Consider the following 26357-nt stretch of genomic DNA (forward strand, 5'->3'; position numbering starts at 1 on the left):
ATATCAGGACCCTAACATCATCCACCCATTACATTTGTTTACTATCCCTTCATAATCACATAATCACACTTTATTCTCCAGGTTTCCCTTTATTTTATCCCCTTAGAACTGGTTTATAGAAAGAAGGGGAGGTTCATTTTTCCCACAGAATCTCCAACATTATGGGTTTTTAGCTCCTGTGTTATAAAGCTCATCGTCTCTCTCAATAAGTGCTCTTTCCACAATAGGAATCCCTTCCCCAATAAAGACGTTTCTATCCTCACCTCTGAGAAGAGATCTTACCAGAGTGCCTGTTTCAGAGTTTAAGAGAAAAGAGGAGTTTCGAAATCTGGGATTGGCTCTGGAATCTGTGGGCAGCGGCACGTCATTGCGATACCAGCTGTAGTGAGGCCGGGGGAAGCCCTCACTCTCCTGGCACTGCAGCGTGGCTGTCTTGCCCACGGGTACAGCCTTTGGTACTCTGCACACAGGAGGTACCGGCTTCACTGTGGGAGAAACACAGGTTGGGGTTTAAAATCAGCAACATGGCTTCTTATCAAAGCCCACAATAAATCTCCAAAACCAGGAAAACCAGCCAGGAGATTCCTGCACCACTGCCATCCCCACATCCTGCCTGCAGGCTCTGATCTGCCACTGCATCTGCCTCACAGCTCACCCCCCACATATAGTCCCACAAAGCATTTTTAATGCCTCCATCTCCCTGAGGAGCACCTCCTACAGCTGGTGGAGGGGAGTGGCAGGAGTTCCACTTCCCTTCTCACCTTCCACCCTGACTCAGTCCAAGCTCTGCAAGTCCTGCAATACCCCCTGGGATGTAGCTCTAGAAAGAAAGAAAGAAAGAGCTGATCTTTATTCTTTTTTACCCTTCCCCAATCCTTTTTTTTTTTTTTTAATAGACAGACTCATGAGGCCTGAAAGGGAGAACATGTTTTAACTTCATGTGAGTTACTACCTTGCACAGTTAACTCAATGACAATCTCATCAATTTCTTTGCGGTCATTTCGAGCAACCACTTCACAGCGATAAAGGGCTGAGTCTGTCCGGGTTACATTCCAGATCCTTAAAGACGTTTTACCCAATAATTCTGCACGACCTGCCAAATCTCCTATAGAAAAGAGGAAACAGAACACACACAAAAAACTGTTTAAAAACATTTTGGGGGTAGCATGGGTGGCTCAGTCAGTTAAGCATCTGACTCTTGATTTTGGCTCAGGTCAGGATCTCATGGTTGGCAGTTCGAGCCCCATGTCCGGCTCTGTGCTGACAGTGTGGAGCCTGCTTGGATTCTCTCTCTCCCTCTCTCTCCACCCCTCCCCCACTTGCTCTCAATCTCTCAATATAAATAAAAAGATAAAAACTTTAAAAAATAAAAATAAAAAGTAAGAACATCTTTGCCACTTAAAGAAGGTGGCTTCTGGAGCCAGCATTTAATGCCTCAATTAGGAGATTTCAGACTGGATTTTGTTTCTGCTCCTCTACAACAGAGATGAACTGAGGACACTGAGCAGCAAAATAGTACCTGGTGTGTAAGAGGACTCATTACATGTGTCTTTGTTGTTAAAGCAGGGACCTCATTTCCTCTTCATCATTCCCAGCCAGGATTCCCCATTTAAAGAGAAAAAAATCAAACAAACAACATTAAAAAACAACCAGTATTCATAAATGGTGGTGGGATAACTGGATATCCACATGCCAGAGAATGAGATTGGACCCCTACCTCACACCATACACAACAAAGACCTTTCTGTAAGAGTTAACAGTATGACTCTTAGGAAAAAAACATCGACATAAATCATCATGACCTGGAATTAAGCAATGATTTCTTAGAAATGGTACCAAAACCATAAGGATAAAAAAAGTTACATTGGCCTTCACTGGACTTTCATAAAAAATTTAAACACTTCTGTGCTTCAAAGGACACATGCAAATTTTGAAAAGACAACCCACTGAATTGGAGAAAGTATTTACAAATCATGAATCTGACAAAGGGCTAGTATCCAGAATATATAAAGAATTTGCAACTCAAAAATAATTAGACAAATAACCTAGTTAAAAATGGACGAAGGATTTGAGTAGACATTTCTCCAAAGAAAATATACAAATGTCCACTAAGAACATGAAAAGATGCTCGAAATCATTAGTCACCACAATGAGATACCACTTCACGCCCACATAGGGCAGAACTGAAAAGATGAACAATTACAAGTGTTAGTGAGGATGTGGGGAAATAGACTGCTAAAGGGATGTAAAATGGTGTAGCCACTTTGGAATAGAGTTTGGCAAGTTCTTAAAAACAACAACGACAACAACAACTATACATGCAACTACCATATTACCTAGCAATTATACTTTTGGTCATTTATCTTCCCCAAATGAAAACTTATATTTACACAAAAACCATTATGTCTACATGAATACCCACAGCAGCATTATTGATAATAGCCAAAAACTGGAAACAACCCAAATGTACATCAATGATAAATGGATTTTAAAAAGTAGCCTACTTACAATGGAATATTCTTCCATATAAAAAGGAATGCAGTAGTGACACATGCTACAATGTGGATGAACCTTGAAAACAATATGCTAAGTCAAAGAAGTCACAAAGGACCACACACTGTAAGACTCCATTTCTATGAAGTGTCCACAACAGGCAAATCCACAGAGACAAAGGAGATTACTGGCTGCCAGGAGGAGGGGATAAAGGGGAGGGGAGTAACTGCTAATAAACATGTAGTTTCTCTGGAGGCTGGTGAAGGTGTTCTGGAATTTGATGGTGGTGAGAGATATATATCTTTGTTGAATATACTAACAACTACTGAAGTATACACTTTAAAAGTATGAGTTTTATACTATACAAATTGTATCTTAATTTTTAAAACATTTAAAGCACAAAAAGATGGTAACTCTTTCAAAGAAGCATGAAGAACCTAAAGAATGACAAATAAGGGAAGGAGTTAGGAGGAAAATGACACAAACATAGAAACTAATTATTACTAAACCTGCTGAATGGTGGCAAGAACAGGAAGGATTTACCATAATATAATAAAAACAGCAAAATGCTTATTGCAAAGGATGAACATTCCAAAGGTATTTTCTTATAGGAAGGTTTGTTATTCAGCAGCCCTCAGTAGAGGATTAGAATTTCAACAATTTAAGAAATTAGTAAATAAAAATCTATCAAAGATATGGGTGTGTGTGTGTGTGTGTGTGTGTGTGTATTATTGAGAATATTATTCAACCATAAAAAAGAATGAGATTTTGCCATTTTGTGACAACATGGATGGGCCTACAGGGTATTATGCTAAGTGAAGTGAGGTCAGACAGAGAAAGACAAGTACCATATGATTTCACTTACATGTGGAATCTAAAAAACAAAACAATAGAAAAAAAACAAACAGATTAATAAATACAGAGAACAAACTGGTGGTTGCTGGAGGGGAAGAGGGTGAGGTGAAGGGAATTAAGAGGCACAAAATTCCAGTTATAAAATAAGTAAGTCACAGAGATAAAAAGTACAACATAGGGAATATCATCAGTGATATTGTAGTCATGTACAGCGACTACACTTTTTGCAGTGAGCCTGAGTCAGGTACAGATTTGTCTAATCACTAGGCTGTATATTTGAACCTAATAGAACACTGTATTTCACCCATACTTCAATAATAAAATTTTTAAAGATCTATCAGGATGTTTTTAGCACAGACCTGAACTGAGGCAAGAGGAGAGACCAAGCAGATTCAAGTTTTCCTCCAGCCTTCATATTTTGTGTGTAAATACCTTCCCCCTCCCTCTGGCTAAGAGTGTTTAATTCCCAGAAACAGAAGTGCTTTAAGAAAATTCCTACTTGGTTTTTCTGATAATCACCAGTGCGTGTACAGGGTTTATCAGCAGCAGCCTAAGTTGCCAGAGAAAATGGACTTGTTTTCTGGGAAAAATATTTCCATCTCTTCAAAATTAAGAGGTGGGGGAGACACTGGTGAGGGAAAAAATGATATTTAAAAGCCTATCACTCCTGATGATATTGGGGACCCAAAGCAGGAAGACTGAGATTAGGCTGTTTCCACAAAATCTCCATTCTCCTCTGAAGCCTCAACTAGCAGGTTCTCTGACAACTCCGAAGCCAGCCTTTAGAAGTTGCTGCATTTGTCCCTCATGTCTACCATGTCCCTCCTGTCAGAGTGAAGGGAAGGTCCCATGATATTCATCTGTAATTCCTCCTTCTCCCTCCCTTGCCACAGCCAGCCCTTAGCAACCCCTCCTCATCTCTCTCTACACTGCCTTGACCTTAGCTCAGGTCATTAGCAACTCCCTTCTGCAATATGCAAAAAATTCAGAATTAGCACTTCTGCTCTGAGTTTCCCTCTCCAATCTCTTCTCTACAAGGCAGGCAAGTCAGTCTTCCTGAAGTGTAAATGAAATCATGACACTTTCCTCCTAAAAATCTTTATGGACCCTCATTCTTGCCTGGCCCTGGCATGCCTTCCCAGCTGTGGAGAATCCCTCCTCTCTCCCCTCCCTAAGTCCCAGCTATGGTGGAGAACTTGCAGTTTCCCTGAGCCAAGCTGCTTTTTGCTTCCACATCTTTATATACAACACTCTTTCTTGCCCAACACCTTTATCCACCCCTCTTCACCAGCCCCTCACTGGTTACCCAGCTTCATCACCTTGTCTAGATGTCACTTCTGGGAAGCCTTCCCCACCACCCACCCTGCCCCTACTTCATGCAACCCGAGAACACCCTATGCTGACCTCTGTTCTAGCAAACGCTTTCTCAACATGGGAAGTGTGGCACATAGTAGGTGCTCAGTAAATACTTGTCTCCCTGCTGCTCCACGTGATCTTTCTGATTAACTCATGCAGCTTGTATCACAAATGTCATGGACTGTGATAAGAGGATGGCCTAACAAAATGTTCACTCTGATACTCCAACAGGATGGGCAGACAGACTTAAATCCTCACTAAAGAGGTGATACTTGTTAAAGCTGGATGACAGGGATGGGGAGGTTCAATACACTATTCTCATTACTTTTCTACGTTTGAGTTTTCTATAAGTGAAACAAACAAAAAAAGAAACCAATCCTTGCTACAGATGCAGGACCAGTCAGAGGAAAGTCTCTGGCCACAAGTACATGCCTGGACCTTGTGGACAAAGGAAGGGATTAGAGGGCCATACCCTGGATTCTGTTGTCAAAAAACACATATGCAGTTCGGTCATCTTGAATTTTCTTCCATTCAATCCTGGGGTCATTTGTCTGTGAATCCGTAATGATACAAGAGAGTTCCACACCTAATGAGCAGAAGAAGAAGAAGAAGAAGAAAAGAACTCTCAGAGGATGTGAAACAATTTTACAATCATTTGTGTACCCAGACCCTGCAAGTTATCACAAATTTTAGAGACGTCTTTCATGCAGGTTACAAATCTACCTATCTCCAGGATCCAAGTGACCTTAACAAAAGATAAATTTTAGCCAGAAAAATAATACATATGATTAGCAAGGACTTTTACTAAATAGAATACACATTCCCCCTTAATACTCTGCTTATATACATGAAAATTCTTTGTGGTATACGTATAAAGCCAGAGCAGAAATCGGATTTTAGCCCATGTAAAAGCTGCAGAGTTCCCTGTTGGCCTCCTGAAGCAGTGTTGTACTGACCCACCTGTACACCAAATGCACTGCCAAGGGGCCACCCACCTGAACATCTCTGGCACTACAGTGTGTGTGTTTGTCCTCAGTTGGTTGTAAGACTACCCAGTGTCCGTTAGATGGCGCCTATTCTCCTAGTGGTCTCTCCCTTGTACTTACTTTCAAATTCTTGTACCACTGGGGTTCGGTTGCTGGATTTGAGATTCACAGCCCCAATCAAGCAACCTGAAGGAAAAAAAATAAAGTAAAATCAGAGACGACATAACTCTAAAATAGCAGAGAACTCTCCAACTGAGCTCAGATTTTTCCCTTCTAAATAGGCTACAATCACTTACCACAGAGGATAGAAAAATATTATATTCCAAAACAAAATCTCTTAGATAGAGCAAGTTGCTTTCTTTCTCAGTCTGACCTCACTGGAATGAACTGAGAGAAGAGTCCTAAGAATTCATTTTCTTTCTTAGTTCCAGAACAAAATGGCCTTGGGGCTTTAAAGACTCTTCCTTTAAGAATTTTCTTTTTGCTCAGAGTCATTATTAATCCTGTCAACATCCTTCATCCAGACCCACCGGGGTCTTCTTGTCACTCCTGCCTCCTGCAACTCTCCTCCCCTCTAAGGCTTCCTACCCGGCAACAGCACTCTTGGTGGATTTGATATGGCACAGACTCACGGCCAGGTGCTCTCCCCTTCAGGATGGCACGACACTCTCTGGTATGGCCCAACCAGCTAAGAGACCACCGTGCAATATTAACCATGCAACCCAGTGATTCCCATCCATTAAAAAGTTTTCACTAGTTTTTAGTAAAATGAGAAAAATAATAAAGTAATTTTCATGAAGCTAAGTTGAATGAAGCCACTGATGAAATCAGGATATACCAACTGCGTGGTAATCCCTTTCAAACTAGCTTTGACTCTCTATGTGTTTCAAAAAACATTAAAATTAGTTTATTGTGGGGCGCCTGGGTGGCTCAGTCAGTTAAACGTCCGACATCAGCTCAGGTCACGATCTCGTGGTCCGTGAGTTCGAGCCCCGCGTCGGGCTCTGGGCTGATGGCTCAGAGCCTGGAGCCTGCTTCCGATTCTGTGTCTCCCTCTCTCTCTGTCCTTCCCCCATTCATGCTCTGTCTCTGTCTCAAAAATAAATAAACGTTAAAAAAAAATTTTTTTTAAAAAAACTAGTTTATTGTGGTCTCAAAATGTCTTACTAATTTTCTTGGAGAAGATCAAGTAGTAGACTGACCACTCACAAAATGTCATTCTTCAGCTACCTGGCCTCTAGAAAAATATGCATTCCCCAAAGAAGGCCTTCATATATAAAACCCTCATTAATGGGGTGCCTAGCCAGCTCAGTCGGTGGAACATGCAACTCTTGATCTTGGGGTTGTAAGTTCAAAACCCCATGTTGAGTGTAGAGATTACTTAAAAATAAAATCTTTAAAAAAAAAAATCCTCATTAAGGTCTCTGGTTCTTAGCTTACTTACTATCCCAGATAAAGAAAATGTGCAAAGATGTGTACTCTAAGCTGCTTTTTTTCTAACACCTTGAATCATTAGGTGGGATGAAGGTCACAACAATCTATTCTTTTCCCATTTTTAATCATATTTAATGGTTCAGTTTCATGCATAGTTCCAAGTATACATTTGATCCTTTCTTATTTAGTAAGACTTCATTAGTTATAGCAAAAGCCATTAAAAAAAAACTAAAAGGGATAAAAATCAGAAATATAATATGTACACCTGAGTTGCTATTAGTATCTAAAACAATGATTTCTATAAAAGGTTGTTGAACCAGGACAAGTAAAGATAATTTGATTTTGTTTTGGTTAGCCACGGGCTATTCCTTTTGGAAACCAGAAATATACCCTGTGTATCTGCAGCAATTTCTACATCTCCTTTAGTCTGAAAACTCCCAGTGACCCACTGATAAAGAGTAATAAATGATGCTCTGAATATCTACCAAGGACACACATGTTCCTTCTAAGGAAATGACCATAGACAGTTCTTTCAGTATGATCACCATAGTTTAGATGATGAGAAAATAAGACTCTGGTTACAAAGAACTATGACAAGTAATCAGCTTCCAACTGAGAGGCCATCTAAGGAGCCTTTGAGGTAACTCATGAGAGCTTTGTCCAACTGGATAATAAATAATTGGACAACCCAACTTGACCCTTTCCTGCTGAGAGAAATTAAGAATGAATTAGAGAGTGCATAGTCACCCAAGAAACTGAGTGGAAGTAGAGTGAAAGATTAGCTATCAAAATGGTGGAAACACTACAGTTGGTAACAAATGAACTGGAAGACAAAGAGGTACCACTGAAGTTACTCTAGTGTCTGCAACAATGTCAAATTTTCATGAAGGCCAACTGAGACACATTCTTTACAATAAGCCTCTAGAGTGAAATAAGCCAATTTGTTTCTTACCACCTAAAAGAAGCTAAAGGAACATGCCCCAGATAATGGAAATAATCACCTCTTTAATCCCTCTACTCTGCAGCAAAGAAGTGAGTGCTCTATACTCCTTAATAAAGGCTTGGTCTGACCCTCTACTGCCCAACGACCCTGGGTAAGTTTTCACAGACAGCTGCTTGTGCCAGTCCTGGATGTCCCAAGAAAATTCAACAACAGAGGACCACTACAAGCAAGTGAAGTTCTAGCCCAAGTGATGATTCACGACAGCTGGGCCCAGGGTGTGAGGTGGTCCCGCTGAGAGTCCTCCCTCAAAATTCTCCTTCCATTCTTAAACAAGTCTTAAATTTACAAGTATTCTATACCGCCTCATTTACCCATCCTCACTAACCCAGATCCCTACTTTAAAATACAGATGACCCTTGAACAACATGGGTTTGAACTGCACAAATCCATTTTTAGGTGGGTTTTTGAGTGGACAGCAAAAGCCACATAGGATTTATTGACAACTGCCCACCCTAGTCTCCACAGAAGAATCGAAGAGACTGGCACAGAAGTTGCACCTGCTGCCCTCTGAGAACCCAGGCAGGGATGCCCACAGAGGCCATCTGCAGCCCCGGACCCCTGGTACTAGATAGGGCTGCAGGTCACCCCATGTGCCAACAGGGTGGTCCAGTGGAACGCCCAGGGCTGGCAGGCAGGAGGAACTGGGCTGGAGCGGAAGAACATGCCCAGAGGGCTCTGGGCTGCACTGGAGCTGCCGCTGGTCCCTCCTGGCCCAGCACTGATGCATCCTGGCAGCCTCCCAGAGGCCACAGCTGCTGCTAGCTATAGCCAGCCATATACTCCAGGCAGCTGGGGCAGCTATATGGCACCTCCAGGACACTCACAGTGCCTGTGGGCTGCCCAAGCGCTGCCAATGCTGAGCAGAGACCACCAAGCTAAGGAACAGTGTCACCCCAGAGCCAGGCTCACTGCTGCCACCCTCTGTCCCAGCCCCTGCCAGCCCACTTATGGAAGATGTTTTAAATACACATACAGTACTGTAAGTGTACTTTATCTTATGGTTTTAACATTTTCTTTTCTCCAGCTTACTTTATTGTAATAATACAGCATATAATACAATCAACATAACAAAATTTGTGTTAAACGACTGTGTATGTTATAGGTAAGGCTTCTATCAACAGTAGGCTATTAATAGTTAAGTTTTGGTGGAGTCAAAAGTTCTAGGATTTTCAACTGCAGGGGCGGGGCACCTCTTAGCCCCTTGTTCTTCAAGGGCTAACTGTATAGCAATACCGTGTGTAAAAGAACAGTGCTGTGAGGGCTGGAACAAACCCAACTCTTGAAGGTATCACAGTGACTCAGCTGGAACACTATCCCCACCTGAGGGTAAGACTCTGACAGAACCAGTAGAAATGGGGTCTGGAAGCCAGCCCTGAAGTTTAATTTTGCACATACCTAACTCCAGTACTAGCAGAATACCCACACAATGATTGCATTACTTAAGACTGAACAAAGGGTTTTTTGAAAGGAGAAAAAGGGGGAAAGTCTGTGATAGTATCTATCACATGTTGTCCCTATTTATTTTCTTACCTATCTTGGCTTGTCTATCAGACTCTAAGCTTTTTAGGATAATCCATTGATTCAGCAATTTTTACTTAGCACCTATTGTGTGCCAGATCCTGGCCTAAACATTACCCATGATTACATGAATAAAGCAAATAAAAATCTATGTTCTCATGGAGCTCACACTCTAGTTTAAAGAACAAGTTTCAGGGGTGCCTGGGTGGCTCAGTCGGTTAAGCATCCGACTTCGGCTCAGGTCATGATCTCATAGTTTGTGAGTTCGAGCCCTAAGTCGGGCTCTGTGCTGACAGCTCAGAGCCTGGAGCCTGCTTCAGATTCTGTCTCCCTCTCTCTACCCCTCCCCTGCTTACACTCTCTTTCTCTTAAAAATAAAATAAACATTAAAAAAATTTTAAAAGAACAAGTATCATGTTTCTTCATCTTTACATCTTCAATTCCATGACTGAATGATATTTAGTAGGTAACTGAAAAGTGTTTGCTGAATAAATCAAAGTGCATTTTTTGTATTCTATATTGTATTTCCTTGACTTGAGCTTTCCAAAGCATCATTTAGTTGAATTCCATTTTCTCACAGAGCTATAATGTGGGCACTCTCTTCTTCATCCTGCCTAGAAACATATTATTGAATCTTGGACTTAGAAAGGATCTAAGATAGGTGTAGTTGTCTGTTTCTATTCAAAACCTCTTAACCAAATTTAAGACTCTCTTCTAGAGGCAGGTATGGTAAGTCTCAAATATATTATGGTTTCAGTATGTGGTCATTAAAATTCAGTATAACTTTTACCCACATTTTCCCATTGGTCATATCTTACATAATTCCCCACAATATCAAAACCAAAAACTGACATGTGTAGAATAAATGTGTATGGTTCTATGTCACTTTATCACATGTGAAGATTCCTATAAACACCACTGCAATTAAGATACAGCACTATTCCATCATCACAAAGATCTCCCTCATGCTACCCTTTTCGATCACATCTACTCCCAACACCATCTGTTACCCCTAGCAACCACTAATCTGGTTCTATCTCCATAATTCTGTCATTTAGAGATATATAATATATATAAATGGAAATATAGATGATCTTTTGAGATTGACTTTTTTTCATTCAGCATAATGCCCTTTTGAATCCAACTTGGGTACAATGATAGTTCATTTCTTTCCATTGCTCAGTAGTATTCCATGGTATGGAATACTAAATACCACTGTTTAACCACTCATCTGTTATAAGATACCTAGGTGGTTTCCACTTTGGGGCTATTGCAAATAAAACTACTGTGAATATATGTATACAGCTTTTTCTATAAACACGTTTCCTTTTCTCTGGAATAAATACCCAAGAGTACAAGTGCTCCACTGTATGTTGCTGCATGGTCAGTTTTTTTAAGAAACTGACAAACTGTTGCACTTCCCCTACTTTCCTTTCTGATTTTAGTAATTCAAACCTTCTTTTTTCCTTAGTCAATCTAATTAAACTTTGCCAATTCTGTTTAGCTCTTCAAAGAAGATACTTTTATTTTCATTTATTTTCTATTGTTTTTCTAATTTTCTTTTTTATTAATTTCTGCTCTAATCTTTATAATTTCCTATGTTCCGCTAGTTTGGGGTTTAGTTTATTCTCCTTTTCCCAGTTCCTTAAGGTGTAACATTGTTATTGATTTTATACCTTTATTTTTTGAAATCTGAAGTATTCTAGCCTTTAGTACTTCTTTCTCTGAATCCCATAAATTTGGGTATGTTTTCATTTATCTCAAGGTTTGCTTTGTAACTTCTTTGATCCACTGGTTAAGGTGTGTTAATTTCCATGTATTTGTGAATTTCCTAGTTTCTTTCAGTTACTTCTTTCTAGTTTCATTCCATTGTGATTAGAAAAGATACTTCAGGGGCGCCTGGGTGGCGCAGTCGGTTAAGCGTCCGACTTCAGCCAGGTCACGATCTCGCGGTCTGTGAGTTCGAGCCCCGCGTCAGGCTCTGGGCTGATGGCTCGGAGCCTGGAGCCTGTTTCCGATTCTGTGTCTCCCTCTCTCTCTGCCCCTCCCCCGTTCATGCTCTGTCTCTCTCTGTCCCAAAAAAAAAAAAAAAACATAAAAAAAAAAAAAAAGAAAAAAAAAAGAAAAAAAAAAAAAGAAAAGATACTTCATATGTTTTTTTTTAATTAATACTTTTTTGGCTTAACATATGGTCAATCCTAGAGAATATTCCACGTGTACTTGTGACAAATGTGTATTCTGCTGTTATTGAGTGCAGTGCTCTGTATATGTCCATTAGGTCCCATTGGTTCATAACGTTGTTCAAGTCCTAAATTTCCTTATTGATCTTCTATCTTGTCTATCCATTACTGAAAGTGGACACTGAAATTTCCAATTATTATTGTAAAAATATTTCTCCCTCAATCCTGTCAATTTTTGCTTCATATATTATGAGGCTCAGACGTCTGATGTACACATTTGTAATTATTATATCTTCTTGATCAACTCATCTTTTTACCAATATAAACTGGCATTCTTTGTCTCTCGTAACAGTTTTTGACTTAAATTCTACTTTATCTTTTGGTTACTATTTGCACAAAATATCTTTTCCCATCCTTTTAGCCCATTTGTGTTTAGATCTAAAGTGAATGTCTTATACACAGCATGTAGCTAGATCACTTATTTAGCCTTTCTGCCAATCTATGCCTTTGATAGAGAGTTTAATCCACTTACATTTAAACATTTTTTTTAATGTTTATTTATTTTTGAGACAGAGAGAGACAGCATGAACAAGGGAGGGTCAGAGAGAGAGGGAGACACAGAATCCGAAGCAGGCTCCAGGCTCTGAGCTGTCAGCACAGAGCCCGATCCAGGGCTCGAACTCACAGACTGTGAGATCATGACCTGAGCCGAATTCGGAGGCTCAGCCGACTGAGCCACCCAGGAGCCCCTTAATCCACTTAAATTTAAAGTAATAATGAACTTATTTCTATTTTGCTACTTGCTTTCTGTATGTATCATTTTTTGCCTCTCATTTTCTCCATTACTGTTTTCTTTAGTGTTTTCTGGGGAGTGACACATTTTGACTGCCTTCTCATTTTCTTTAGTGTAAACTCTGTAGATATCTTCTTTGTAGTTATCATAAGGTTTATCGTAACATTCTAAAATTATAACAAATTTGAGTTGATACCAACCTAATTTCAATTATACACAAAAACTCTATTCTGTCCTTTCCTTTATATTATTAATGACACAAATCACATCTTTACATGCTGTGTGCCTTATATATAACATATATTTGTAATTACTTTTATGCATTTATCTTTTAAATTCTGTAGAAAATAAAAAGTGCACTGACAAACCAAAATTATGGTAATACTAGCTTTTTTTAAATATGAAATTTATTGTCAAATTGGTTTCCATACAACACCCAGTGCTCCTCCCAACAGGTGCCCTCCTCAATGCCCATCACCCACCCTCCCCTCCCTCCCACTCCCCATCAACCCTCAGTTTATTCTCAGTTTTTAAGAGTCTCTTATGGTTTGGCTCCCTCTCTCTTTTTTTTTTCCTTCCCCTCCCCCATGGTCTTCTGTTAAGTTTCTCAGGATCTACATAAGAGTGAAAACATATGGTATCTGTCTTTCTCTGTATGACTGATTTCACTTAGTATAACACTCTCCAAAGACTAGCTTTTATATTTGTGTAATTATCTCTACCAGAGATCTTTATATCTTCATATGGCTTTGAGTTACTGTCTAGAGTTCTTTTGTTTCAATCTGAAGGATTTCCCTTAACATTTTTATGTAGAGCAGGTAATGAACTCCCTCCCACAGCTTTTGTTTTTCTGAAAATGTCTTAATTTCTCCCTCATTTATGAAGGTCAGTTTTGCCAGATATAAAAATTTCAGTTTGCATGTTTTCTTTTTTCTATCAGCACATTAAATATTACGCCATCCCACTGTCTTCTGGCCTCCAACACTTCTAATGAGACATCAGCTGATAACTTTATTAATGGTCTCCCTAGTGATAATTCACTTCTCTCTTGCTGCTTTTAAGATTCTCTTTTTGTCTCTGGCTTTTGACAGTTTGATTACAATGTGTCTCAAGATGAGTCCCCTTGAGCTTACCCTACTTGGAGTTCATTGATCTTCATGGATTTGTAGATTCATGCCTTTCATCAAAATGGGGAAGTTTTCAGCCACTAATTTTTCAAATAATCATTCTGCCCCTTTTTATCTCTCTTCTTCTGAGACTCCCATAAAGCACATGTTGGTTAGCTTGACAGTGTCCCACAAGTCGGCTCTGTTATGGGCTGAAGTGTGTGTCCCCCACCCCCCAACACACCCCAAGATTCATATTTTGAAGCCGCAGCCCCCAGTACCTTGGAATATGACTAGATGTGGAGACAGAGCCCTTAAAAAGATGAGAAGTTAAACTGAGGCTACTAGGAGTCCAAATCCAATCTGACTAGTGTCTTAAATAAATAGAAAATCAGGATACATAGAATGATGTGTGTGCACAGAGGAAAGACCACGTGAGGACACAGCAAGATGGTGGCCATCTGCACACCAAGGAGAAGCCTCAGAAGGAACCAAACCTGCTGACACCTTGATCTTGGACTTCTACTCTCCAGAACTATGACAAAAATAGATCCTTGTTATTTAAGTCATTCAGTCTGTGGCATTCTGTGACAGCAACCTAGCTAACTAATACAGGCTATGTTCATTCTTTTTCATTATTTTACTTTCCGCCCCCCAGATTTCATAATTTATATTGTCCTACCTTCTGGTTCACTGATTCTTTCTTTTACCTATTCAAATATGCTATTTGTCCTCTCTAGTGAATTTTTCATTTCAGTTACTGTACTTTTCAGCTCCAGAATTTTTTATTCCTTTTATAATTTCTCTCTGTCAATACTTTGTTGATCATATAATGTTCTCCTGAATTCCTTTCTAGGTTTTCCCTTAGCTTTATGAACATAGATAAGATAAATTATTTAATGACTTTTTCTACTAAATCCAATGTCTGGGCTTCCTCTAGGACAGCTTCTTTTCATTCATTGTGTTTCTTTGAATGAACCACACTTTCCTGCTTATTATATGCTTTGCAGGTTTTGCTGAAAATTAGGCATTTGACTATTACCAAACTATTACTCAGGAAATCAGATTATCCTTCCCCAGGGTTTGCTCTGTGTGTGTGTGTGTGTGTGTGTGTGTCCGTGTGTGTGTGTCTGTGTGTGTATGCATGCATGTGTTTAATTATTGTTGAAGACTATAGTATCTGTTTTGAGAGCTCCAGTTTTTTTTTTTCTTAAACACTATTCCTTTTTAAACATGGTCACTGAGGTTCCCTTACCTTCTCTTCAGCTAATGTTCTGACAGACATTTCCTGTTCTGATAAAGATTTCCTCAATGCCAAGAACTGAAACAAACACACATACATACACACACAAAAAGGAGAACATTCTTCTCTCCCACATCTTTGCAGACACTCTGTGCAGGGGCACTCCTTCACCCCTTTCTTAGCTAGGCTACTCTGAGTGTAGGGATCACCCTGAGATGTTGTGCTGCTGCTCTGAATGTCCTAATTTCCTAGTCTCATCACACTTCTCTTCTGAGCCTAGAGATTGTGTATCTCTTCCCAGAATCTCTTCCAGCAATTGTGGGTTTATAGTCCCCTTGTAGCTTTTACAAGCAATGGCTACTTGCTTTTCCCATATGCATTCCAAGTGATGTGAAACAAAGATAAGCACCTCATGTCAGTCCTTCAGGTATCCCCAGAAAAGTTAAAATGAATATACCCAATAACCTGCAAATATGGTTTTCCCTGCTCCAGTTTGGGGAGAGGGGACAGGGAAGGAGAGAGACTGTTTTGGGGAAAGGGTGAGTAAAAATGTCATAAAATTTTCCTGCCATTTTAGGGGCACGTGAGTGGCTCAGATGGTTAAGCACCCGACTCTTGATTTTGACTCAGGTCATGATCTCATGGTTCATGAAATCAAGCCCCGTGTCAGGCTCTCCACTGAGAGTGTGGAGCCTGCTTGGAATTCTCTCTCTGCCCCTCCCCTGTGTGCATACACACTGTTTCTCTCTCTCAAAATAAATAAATAAAAACTTAAAAAAACAATTTTCCTATCATTTTGAAGACTGTTTTTCCTCAACTGGGCATTTATTTGGTTACTATAAACCTTCAACCTTTTTCCAAAGCTCCTACAAAGTTGGTTCACCTACTGCTTGTTTGTGGGTTTTTTCAATGTTTCTGTGGGGGAATAGGAGCCTGGAGTTTCCTATTCTACCTCTTGCTGATGTCACACCAAACTAGCATTACTGCTCTTTTCATTTTTTATTTGTTATTTCAGCCATTCTTATTCATCTTTGCACCTCCAATTCCCAACAGTCGTACCAGAGATGCAAGAAGTTTTGGGAAATATACTGACTGAAAATTGGAGAGAGATACAATTTCAATACAATATGATAATCTACATGTCAGAAACCTACAGAGTATACAGCACAGCTGGCTGAAGAGCCAGGATTCAAACCCAGAGCTGTCTGACTCACTTCTTGCCTTTTAGTGTTTCTCCTAACAATGTAGCTTTCACTATAAATTGGGAAAGTGGCATTTTTGGATTCCATGATTTCCTAGGACTTAACTTCAAGTAAAACTGATAAATGTTCTATTTTTCTCAGAACTGACAAAATGCTTCAAGTAGAACTGACAAATGTTTTCTCAACCCAGAAGAACCAGGTGACCCAATCCAGTATAGAGGTATAACCAGTCTTGTGCTTGTAATTCCATTTTCAAACCTCTTCTATATGCCAAAGCTGTAAAGTATTATCAAGAAATCTGGGCCCTATTTTTTAAAATTTTATGGGCCTTACTTTTAATACTCTTACTGACTTTAAGTGTGACTGTACTCTTCACTTTTCCCAACTGTAAAATACTATTAGAAACTTTTTATTCTTCTTTCACTAATAACTGAAGATGGAGAAACATTTAATTATTATTATCTTTAACATCATAGCTATATTTGCTATATAGAGATCAATGCCTTTCTAGTAGCTGAAGGAACAGTAAGTTTAAAATCGAATGGCTTTACACTTAAGACCAGAAATATATTTACCCCAAATACCATGAGTGGAATAATATAAATGAGAATCACAAGAAAATTCAATATGAGGTCTGAGGCAGGTTAAGGAGAGGTAGGCTAAAAAAGAAAAAGGAAAGAAACAAAGAAGAAGGGAGGGCAAGAGGAACTAAAAAAGAGAACATTAAATAGTGGCAAGACAAGAAAAATAAATGAAAACATAAAAATGAGAATTTCTTTTATACCAAATCCAGAAATTCTAAATTTTTGAGCATCCAAATATGCTTGAATTCATAGCTGGCAAAAGCTCTTAGTCTTCTAATCCAATGATATTTAATCCCATCTGGGTAATGGGGAGTTCTGAGAATGCAGACACTTGCATCCACTCCTGGAAGGCTCTCCGCAGATGAGCAGAGAAAAAGGAATTATAAAACCACACAATATGACATTTCCAACTACATTAAGGAGAAGACTTCAGGCTGGTGTGTTCTCAAGCTCATAATAATTATGAAAATATACCAGCCCAGTGTCAAGCCAAAGCTAAAATCTAAGAAGCAAACCTCATTTTTCCTTTCTTTTTTCTATAAACAACTCCCAAAGCTCTGATTTTATTTTAATAAGAAAAAATACCACTGCTTGGTTCACTGTGAGAGTCAATAAATGCTTTCTGCCTGGAAGTACCTCCCAGCACAACACCTATGTCAAACCAGACACAAGGACAGAGAGAATAAAGAGCTCTGAGAAGACACATGTAATGATGGGAAGGTCAGGTGTACAGGCCCAGCCTCACATTGTCTCTTGCTTTTTATCTCCTCTATGCTTTTAATGTTATTCTAGGAGTAGCAGTTGTCACTCCATTCTCCACTGGGCTTACTTTTTTGAAAAATATGAAGCTAATTCTGCATTTCCAGAGGCATCAAGCTTTGAAATGGCTTATTACACAATGGCATTATTTCTTATTCTTGAAACCAAGGCCATCAGAGATGTCACAGTTCCTGAGGTGAGGAAGGAAGTGAAAATGACACCAACTTATTCCTTAGATCACCCTCTAAAATACTGATGTAAGTGGTATCATTTCCAATTTATGAATGAATTTATGACTTGCCTGTAGTCTACAACTAACTGATGAAGCTGGTACTCAAGCTGTGTCCTCAGACTCCAGGTCGAATACTCCTTCCATTACACTGTATTGTCTACACTTCCTTTTTTTCTCCAGGGAATACATGAAAGAAATTAACATTTGGTTGGTTTCATATGAGTATGTGCTTGACAAGAAATGTGGCAAGAGATAATAAAAAAATTGGAAAATTCTTCTAAACACTTATTTCCCAAATGCTAAATGGCTCTAAGATGGTCCAAAGGCAATGCTATTCTACAATGCAAGAGGGCCAGGTTATCACCAATATATTGATGCTAACCATATAACATTATCAGAGGCACGGCAAGTTACTGATATCCTTAAGGCACAACAGTTAGGTACAATCAGAAAGACTTGAGGAGGAAGAGACAAAACCAAGATATAGAAAGGTCACAACATGGGACAGATCTGCTTCCAAACACACACCCCATGGCATAAATAGTGGTTTCTGGCAAAAGTTTTCTATTCTACATAAGAAGTTCTGAACAAGAAATTGTGACTGCTGTCCTAGCTCTGTCACAGATTTCTTGACCCATCTCCACCTACACAGTTCCTAGACCAACCCAGCTAAGTGCCCCCTTCTCCCATATCTGTGTGTCCCTGCCCACACTGCCTGAAGTAAGAGTCAGAGGAACAAGGCACTACATGGAGAGAAGTAACCCAGCTGGGAATCCTGCCTTGAGAAAACAGAAACATGGGACTGCCCTAAAATAAAGAGCACAGGCCCTTCCCAGTCAGGGGGTTCCCTCTCTGCTCTCAGAAACAGATGCCAGAGACATGCATATAAATGAACCTGCTGGGCACTGCAGCACGGGCTCAGCAGAAAAACAAAAGAGAGATGATAGCAGGGATGGAGCACACTGTGGCCATTCATCTACATATGAGTCACCACATTTGACATAAGCCTTTGCCTCATTTGGTTAGGGAGCCTGAACACAGCACACACAGAACAGAGCCGGAGGACTGTGGTGTCAATTTCTAAGTTCCAGTATAATCTGGTTAAGCAACTGGGCTCAAGAATTACAAGTATCCCACTCCTCTGGACACTGATCTACAAAGAAAATACACGCTTTTCCTGAGAAGACAAGGGTGGGCTGGCAAACGGATGTCATACGGAATATAAACTTTCACCTATAAAAAGCCAATCAGCAGTGCTCAGAGAAAGAAGAGCAGACAGACAAGTTAGACCATTAGTCTCACAAATAACACTGTTCTGACCTGTAGTAAATGTGATGGTAAGCTGCTTCTCATAGTTCAGTTCCCTACTCTGCTAAAAAGGAGAGCTGGACCTGTTAAGGTACTTCTGAACAGGACTGTTCCACCTGCAGGATGAATGCCTAATATAGAGAAAAGAGAACAAGGCAGATGCTGGACTTCCATCCACCAACATTCTGATAATTAACAAAGTAGGAGGGAACTACAGGGTAAGTACATAGTGCTGCTGGGGATTCAATGAACTGCACATCCTTCTGAATACTGTTTGGGTGGTACAACAGCACACTGGGAACACTAGTTAAGCCTCCAGTATTCCATCAAGGTGGGTAAGGATGACTACGCTCATTTCCCAGTTAGAAGACCAAGTCCTAGAGATCAATGTCTAGAAGTACAAAGTAAAAACCAGAAGCCAGGACTTCTGACTCCTAGTCTCCACTTCCTGTTCTATTTCATAATCTTTCTTATATAAGAAGAAACATATTATTAAAATCTATCTAGACAGAACTAAAAGAGACTGCAACAAATACGTGTAAAGAGGATCTGGAACTAAACGGGAAACATGACTCAGACCCTGAAGCCTAAACTTATATCCCATTGTTCTACTGAAACCCTTTCTTAGATGAGTTTGCAAAGGAAGTGGCCTTTAAAAAAGAAAAAAAGCCTCTGGAATGATATGCAGATGGCACTGGCATCTTCAACACAACCATCTCTTCCTTCTAGGAAAGATGTGGAACTGAATGAAGGGGCAGAGAAGGGAGCAGGCAGATGGGAATGATAAGGCAGGAGAGGAAACGCTGACGCTGAGGTTCACAATGGCCTTCCCAGTTCATGCAGGCTCCTCAGATTATTCTCTGGAACCACTGTGTTCTTTGTCTGCCCTTCCCTTTCCTAATCTGAAACAATTTTAGCAGCTGTGCAGAACAACTGTAGTTTCTTATTCTGGTTTTGAGAGACCTTTTGGAAATTCTGCCAGAGTCTGGGGATCTGATGCCAGATAAGTTGCATGATGATCCCCTCAGGATCTTGTTTGAAATGCTATTTCCCAACACATCTCCTCAGTCCCTAAAGCACATGCACCCCAAATTCTTATTCAGTGGGTTGGGAAAAGCCTGGATCTGTATTTTTTTCCAAGCCTCCCAAGTGACTCTTATGTGCAGTCCCATTTAGGGAACCTTATGACTAAGTTATTCATTATGAATGGGCCCAACCAGAAATCTAGAGTTGTGTTCACAGAAGCACAGCCCTTTGTTGGGCATGAGGATGATGACTGCTTTGCTTTACTAAAGAATTATTGGCTATAAAATGCTTCTAAAGCCTCAGGCAAAAGAATAATAGCATAGAATATTATAATAAAAAATACATTTAAACCATAATGGATCTTGAGGTAATGTCAGTCTCAGCCCACAAACTCTTTGATTCAGGAGAGGCTGACTTTATTTTGATTGATTCTTCGAAGAGCCTTGGCACACTCGTATAAGCATTCTGAGGAAGAATAAGAGTCCAGGAAAAACTAAACTCCAAAAGTGACCATCCAACCCACAGCCAGGAAGATCAAGATCTCAAACTACAAACTACTTGTCTTTTCCTCTTATGGAAACAAAACCAATCTGAACAGCAAAACAGGCTTACTGGCTCATGACAGGGATACCAGGAGATGAAGGAGCTTCTTTCTGTATTTAATAATGGCTATTATCATATAACTGCTGAGAGAACTAAAAGAGAAAAATCAGTGGCTGTCTTAGCTCTACACAAGTAAATCAAATTAATTTGGGTTTATACTCATTATTATAAACCAATTTTTCTTTTATAATTTTCTTTTAGAAAATGTTTTCACTTTAAGTCAGATGTGTTCGCCAAGAACTAGTTTATGGATGTCTGGCTCTCTAAAAAGTTATAATTAGACTTCTGGCATTCTGTCCAGTTTTTCCCCTGCTCAAAAGAAACTTTTCCCTGACTGAGACTATAGTCGTGTGGGTGCATGTCAGCATGCATCACTGTGAGACCTCATTGGCCTACTGGGGTCAAGTCTAAATATAAAATGGTGATGCAGGCTTTCCAGTGAAGAATATTTACATGTTTATTCTTCAAGACTACTTCTGTTAGCTTGCTTAGCAGAATCCATCTTAGAGAATAAAATATCAAATAAAATAACCTTTTCAACAATGTCTATTTAGTTCCTTAACCAACTTTTTAAGGAATTTAATAACAAGAGCAGGAGAAAGTACATGTCAGCCAATGATACTTTCCAGAGCCACTCACCTATACACAGAGCTAAGAATATATAGTAAATCAAGCAAAAAAGGGTTATGAAAAGAACATAGTCAGCTGAGGCCCTGGTAAAGCTTACCCATTGTTACTTTGGTTTAAATAAATGTTTATACACAGAGACCTTTAAAAAATAAAAGACCTAAATAAAAAGACTAAACCAAATATAGAATTCCAAATACACTCGTTGTGATGGTTCATTTTATATATCAACTTGGAGGGTGTTTTGGGATGAGATTAACATTTAAGTTTGTGAAATTTGAGTAAGCACACTGCCCTTCATAATGTAGGTGGGTCGCATCCAATCAGTTGAAAGGTATAAATAAATCATAAAGACCTGTTTCCCCAGGCAAAAGGGAATTTCTCCAGAAGACTGCCTTAGAACTTCATCTGCACCTTCAGCTCTCCTGAGTCTCCAGCCTGCTGGCCTATCCTATTGATTTTGAACTTGCTAGATTCTTTAATCACATGAGCCACTTCCTTATAATAAAACTCTTTATATATATATAAAAGATATATACATAAAATAGATAAATTCGACTCCATTCTATACACACACACACATACACACATACACACACACACACACACACACACACACCCAATGATTCTGTTTCTCTGGAGAACCTTGACTAATACACTGGGCTATGTTTCTTCTTGTTTTGAATCTCAAATTTAAAAGAAAAATCTATGTGATTTCCTGCACATATGCTCCATGAAGAACTCTTTCAGTGGCAACCCTAAATGCAGAGTCAGAGCAATATCATGTCAGATTCCATGTTAAGCTAGCAGGAAGACATGAGATGAGATGCTACTGATTTGAGTATACTATTAGTGTTTCTATTTAATTTTACATCTAAACCAAAGCATCAAAGATGGTTTGACCATGAGTCTGCCTAACCATGTCAGATAACACTAGAGTGAAAATCCATCTAGTGGTCACCTTAAATAGAAGTGTTTGCAGAAATAACTACCTGGAAGAACCTTTCTCCATCCCTATTCTATGTCTAATAGATAGGTTTATACAGCTTTAGTAGAAAGCCCAGGATTATTGTGGGGAAGAAATTACTGTCATGTTAATGAAAGCTCTGGGAGAAGACCAACAGGGAAAAGGAAAAGGGCTAGGTCTTACATGCCCTTTCAGCAAACAACCAAGTAAAAACATGGATAAAATATCCTAAACTAGTGGTTGGGGAAAGTTTTGAAAGCAAGAGGAGGGGCGCCTGGGTGGCGCAGTCGGTTAAGCGTCCGACTTCAGCCAGGTCACGATCTCGCGGTCCGTGAGTTCGAGCCCCGCGTCAGGCTCTGGGCTGATGGCTCGGAGCCTGGAGCCTGTTTCCGATTCTGTGTCTCCCTCTCTCTCTGCCCCTCCCCCGTTCATGCTCTGTCTCTCTCTGTCCCAAAAATAAAAAAAAAAAAAAAAAAAAAAAAAAAAAAAAAGAAAGCAAGAGGAAAAGTGGGTGAAGGCAGGAAGTGGAGCAGCAGAGAAGAGTGAAATGAGGGGAATAGGCAGAGGGAAGGCAGAAGAGAAAGACAGGAACACAGGAAGGAATTACCTAGAATAATGGCACTTCCACTGCAATGATTTCTCAGTGTTTACAATGGTTTAAAAAGATTCTCTGCAATGGAAACAAACTGTATAGTATTTCCCTTCACTCACGAGGAGCTTTGCTTTGCACTGAAATAAGGAAATGAAGTTATACAAATGGTTGGTGGAGAGGCAGTCACCATCTTTACATGAATATAGCACACTGTCACTTTTTCTAACTGCAAACCCATCACACCAACTGTAAAATATTCTTGGCTTTAAAGCACAGATAAACACATAAAATTCTCTGTTGCAGTGAGACCCATCTTAGAGGTACTGAGGCATGACAAATTCATGTAACTAAATACAGAACATGTGTCCAGGCACATTCTTGTTCTGTAAAATACCTCATCTGGAAATAAATTATCCCAAACACTTGCCCTGAGCATAAGACCTTGGCATAATGTTATTCTCTGTGTGAGCCCAGACCTGTAACAGTTTCATATTGATTACAGATGCTCTGGTATCAGAGCATTCTGGAAAGTGTGTTCTCTCACATGCTATAGAGAAATAATTCAAAGTTACATCTGCATTCCAACTGCAGACACTGCAGTCAGCCTATCCATCACGTCCTCTCTAGAGTCCACTCCATCTTTGTATCCTTCAGAGGTTGGAAACAGCCTTTGCTGTTAAGATAAAAGGCAGTGCAAGCATATCACCCTACTATAGAATCTGAATAGGTGAACCACCTCAAAGGCTCTAGGCTTGAACATGTAAGGTAATTTCACCTACAAGATCCACTGTATAAAAGATAAGGGCTGGTTGTTTTGTTTTGTTTTATTCTACTAACATATCAACAAGAGGAAACATATTCAAGCTATAACATATGCACTTCAGGTTTAACATGTTTCTTAAAATGGTATGAAATATCCCAATGGGGACTAACCTACTGGAGGAGTGGGCGAAGTGGAGGAGGTGGTCTTCACAAAAAAGTTAAATCCTCCTATGTTCATATTAGTTTTAGTGCAATCCCATCTGAGGTAGAAAAGATAATCAACTACCAAGTATTTCTTCTTACAGGGGTAAGAAGATATTTTTCTTTTTCTTTTTGTAAGTTTATTTATTAGTTTTGAGAGAGAGAGAGAGAGAGAGAGTGTGAGTGGGGGAGGGGCAGAAAGAGAAGGATAGAGAGAGAATCCCAAGTAGGTTGAGCACTGTCAGCATGGACCCCCATACGGGGCTTGAACTCATGAATTGTGAGATCATGACCTGAGCTGAAATCAAGAGTCAGACACTTAACCGACTGAGCCACCCAGGTGCCCCAGAAGATCTTTTTCTCTTGATGACCACTGATTCATACACAGACTAAACAAATCATATAAAAAGCAACTTAATTTGCTTTTTCTTACCTCAATGAAGAAGAAAATATTCAATCCATTTACATTTTAAGACCAGAATATATTCAATAAATACAACTAACACTAAAAATTATTTTAATTTTATATTAAAACCAGTTGTAAAAAAGTCAATATAGGAGTCAAATCTAGGGGTGCCTGGGTTGCTCAGTCAGTTAAGCATCTGACTCATGATTTCAGCTCAAGTCATAATCTCAGTTCATGAGTGTGAGCAATGTGTCAGGATCTGCTTGGGATTCTCTCTTTCCCTCTCTCTCTCTGCCCCTCCCCTGCTCATTCTCCCTCCTTCTGTCTCTCAAAATAAATTTTAAAAAGAGTAAAGTCTAGAGTTTAGTGACACATGTATAGTCATGACTAAATGTAGAAAACTCAATGAATCAATGAACATACAATGAGCATAGGAAAAGAGTGCAAACGTGTAAAAAAAAGATAAAGAAAATGGAGTAACAGCTATGCTATGTCATTACAGTGTAATAGAATTTTGAAATGTTAATAGTGGCAGGCTTTAGACAGTCATCACTAACAAGTGACCTTTGATTTTTAAAATGGTTACCATTCGCTCATCTTCAACTGCTCTACAATGGGTAGAAAAATTAGAGATGCCTATTTTGAGGGGAAAATATTCTCTGGAAAGCCACATCAAATACTTTCTATCATTCTAAAAGAAAAAGAAAACAAAATAATGGTCTTAGCTTAATTTCCCTACTGCTAATTTCAACCTAACAAAAGTTAATGACTCCAGCCTTGGCTAGTCTACTTATTTTTTCATATCAAAAGTGACTCTGAAAAATTGATTTCAGCATTCTATGGTTTACTTTAATAACAAAATACACTATAAGGATCCATGAAATAAAAAATTTATTTTAATAAATAACTTTATTTTTAGATTGACTGCAAAAGAGCTACATGATGGAATTTTTAGGGTATGGTACTGTGATGGAGAATACATGACTAAGCATTATCAAACCCTTTACAACAGTACAGCCCAAAGAGTGAACTTGATGAAAATTTTTAAAAATATATCATCCAGGATGGAATGCAGACTGACAAATGAAACTAACAGTATTACCAATAATATAACCACATCTGTGAGGGTAGGGAAGAAAGGAGCTAACATAAATAACTTTGCAAAAATAGTGTTCTTACTGTTATCATAAGGCTACCAACAAAAAAATTTTACACAAACACTGTATTCTAGTTGAAAAATTTGTTTCACACAGTGGTATGGGTTAGCAACTCTGAAAATACTTTATGTGTATAACAGGGTTGAACAAATAAGAACTATAAATATGCCACAGACTATGAGAGCCAAGTTTCTCACTATCAAAGAATGAAGTTATGAATATATAAGGGGGAAAAGCTGGAATTAACCCTGTATTACTGAATTAGACATACCAATATTAACTAATGTTTATTTTAATATACATACAAATAGAGAAACAGGGATACGTGTGTTCACGGGTTAGTATAAATACATGTATCTCTTAGCTCTGTCTACTGAGAGAACTTAGAAAGTACTGACACTTCAGGGATGCCTGGGTGGCTCAGTTGGTTAAGCATTTGACTTCAGTTCAGGTCATGATCTAATGGTTCGCCCCACATCAGGTGAGCACAAGCCCTGCTTTGGGTGAGCTTGAGCCTCATATCAGGTGAACATGAGTCCTGCTTTTCTTTCTTTCTCTCTCTCTCTCTCTCTCTCTCTCTGTCCCTCAGGGGATTCTCTCTCCCTCTCTGCTACTCTAAAAAAAAAAAAAAAAGTACTGACACTTCAGTAACAAAAAGCATACTCAGTGCCCGGATCTTGGTTTCTAAATACCATACTCCAGAAAAGGGACCTAGGGTTCCTTGGAGAAATGGCTGGTTCTAGGGCTAGGACAGGAAAAATCCAAGATACGCTGGACCACCTTGTAGTGCCAAAAAGTCAGGTAGTGCTCAAACAATATAATATCCAAGAACCAGGAGCTAAACTGAGAGAACTTCAGTGGTTAAAGCTGGAAGATATGAGCAAAAATTAAATTGTGAGAGCACTAGACAATAATATAAAGGATAAAATAAATATCCATGAGTCCAGGATGACATAAATAAATG

General features: G+C 39.3%; 1 protein-coding gene across 1 annotated transcript in view; it reads right to left on the bottom strand.

Moving 5' to 3' along the window:
* The window catches only part of JAM3 (junctional adhesion molecule 3), an 84410-nt gene that overhangs the window by 5237 nt on the left and 52816 nt on the right, over positions 1 to 26357 (bottom strand). Inside the window, exons 2-5 of the mRNA XM_049654050.1 lie at positions 5811 to 5876; positions 5177 to 5290; positions 953 to 1105; positions 283 to 485 (exon numbers count right to left, since the gene is read on the bottom strand). Coding sequence (XP_049510007.1) covers positions 283 to 485; positions 953 to 1105; positions 5177 to 5290; positions 5811 to 5876 — 536 coding nt within the window. The remainder of the gene's footprint in view (positions 1 to 282; positions 486 to 952; positions 1106 to 5176; positions 5291 to 5810; positions 5877 to 26357) is intronic.

This window comes from Panthera uncia, chromosome D1, assembly GCF_023721935.1.
Source record: "Panthera uncia isolate 11264 chromosome D1, Puncia_PCG_1.0, whole genome shotgun sequence".
NCBI classification, from domain to species: domain Eukaryota; kingdom Metazoa; phylum Chordata; class Mammalia; order Carnivora; family Felidae; genus Panthera; species Panthera uncia.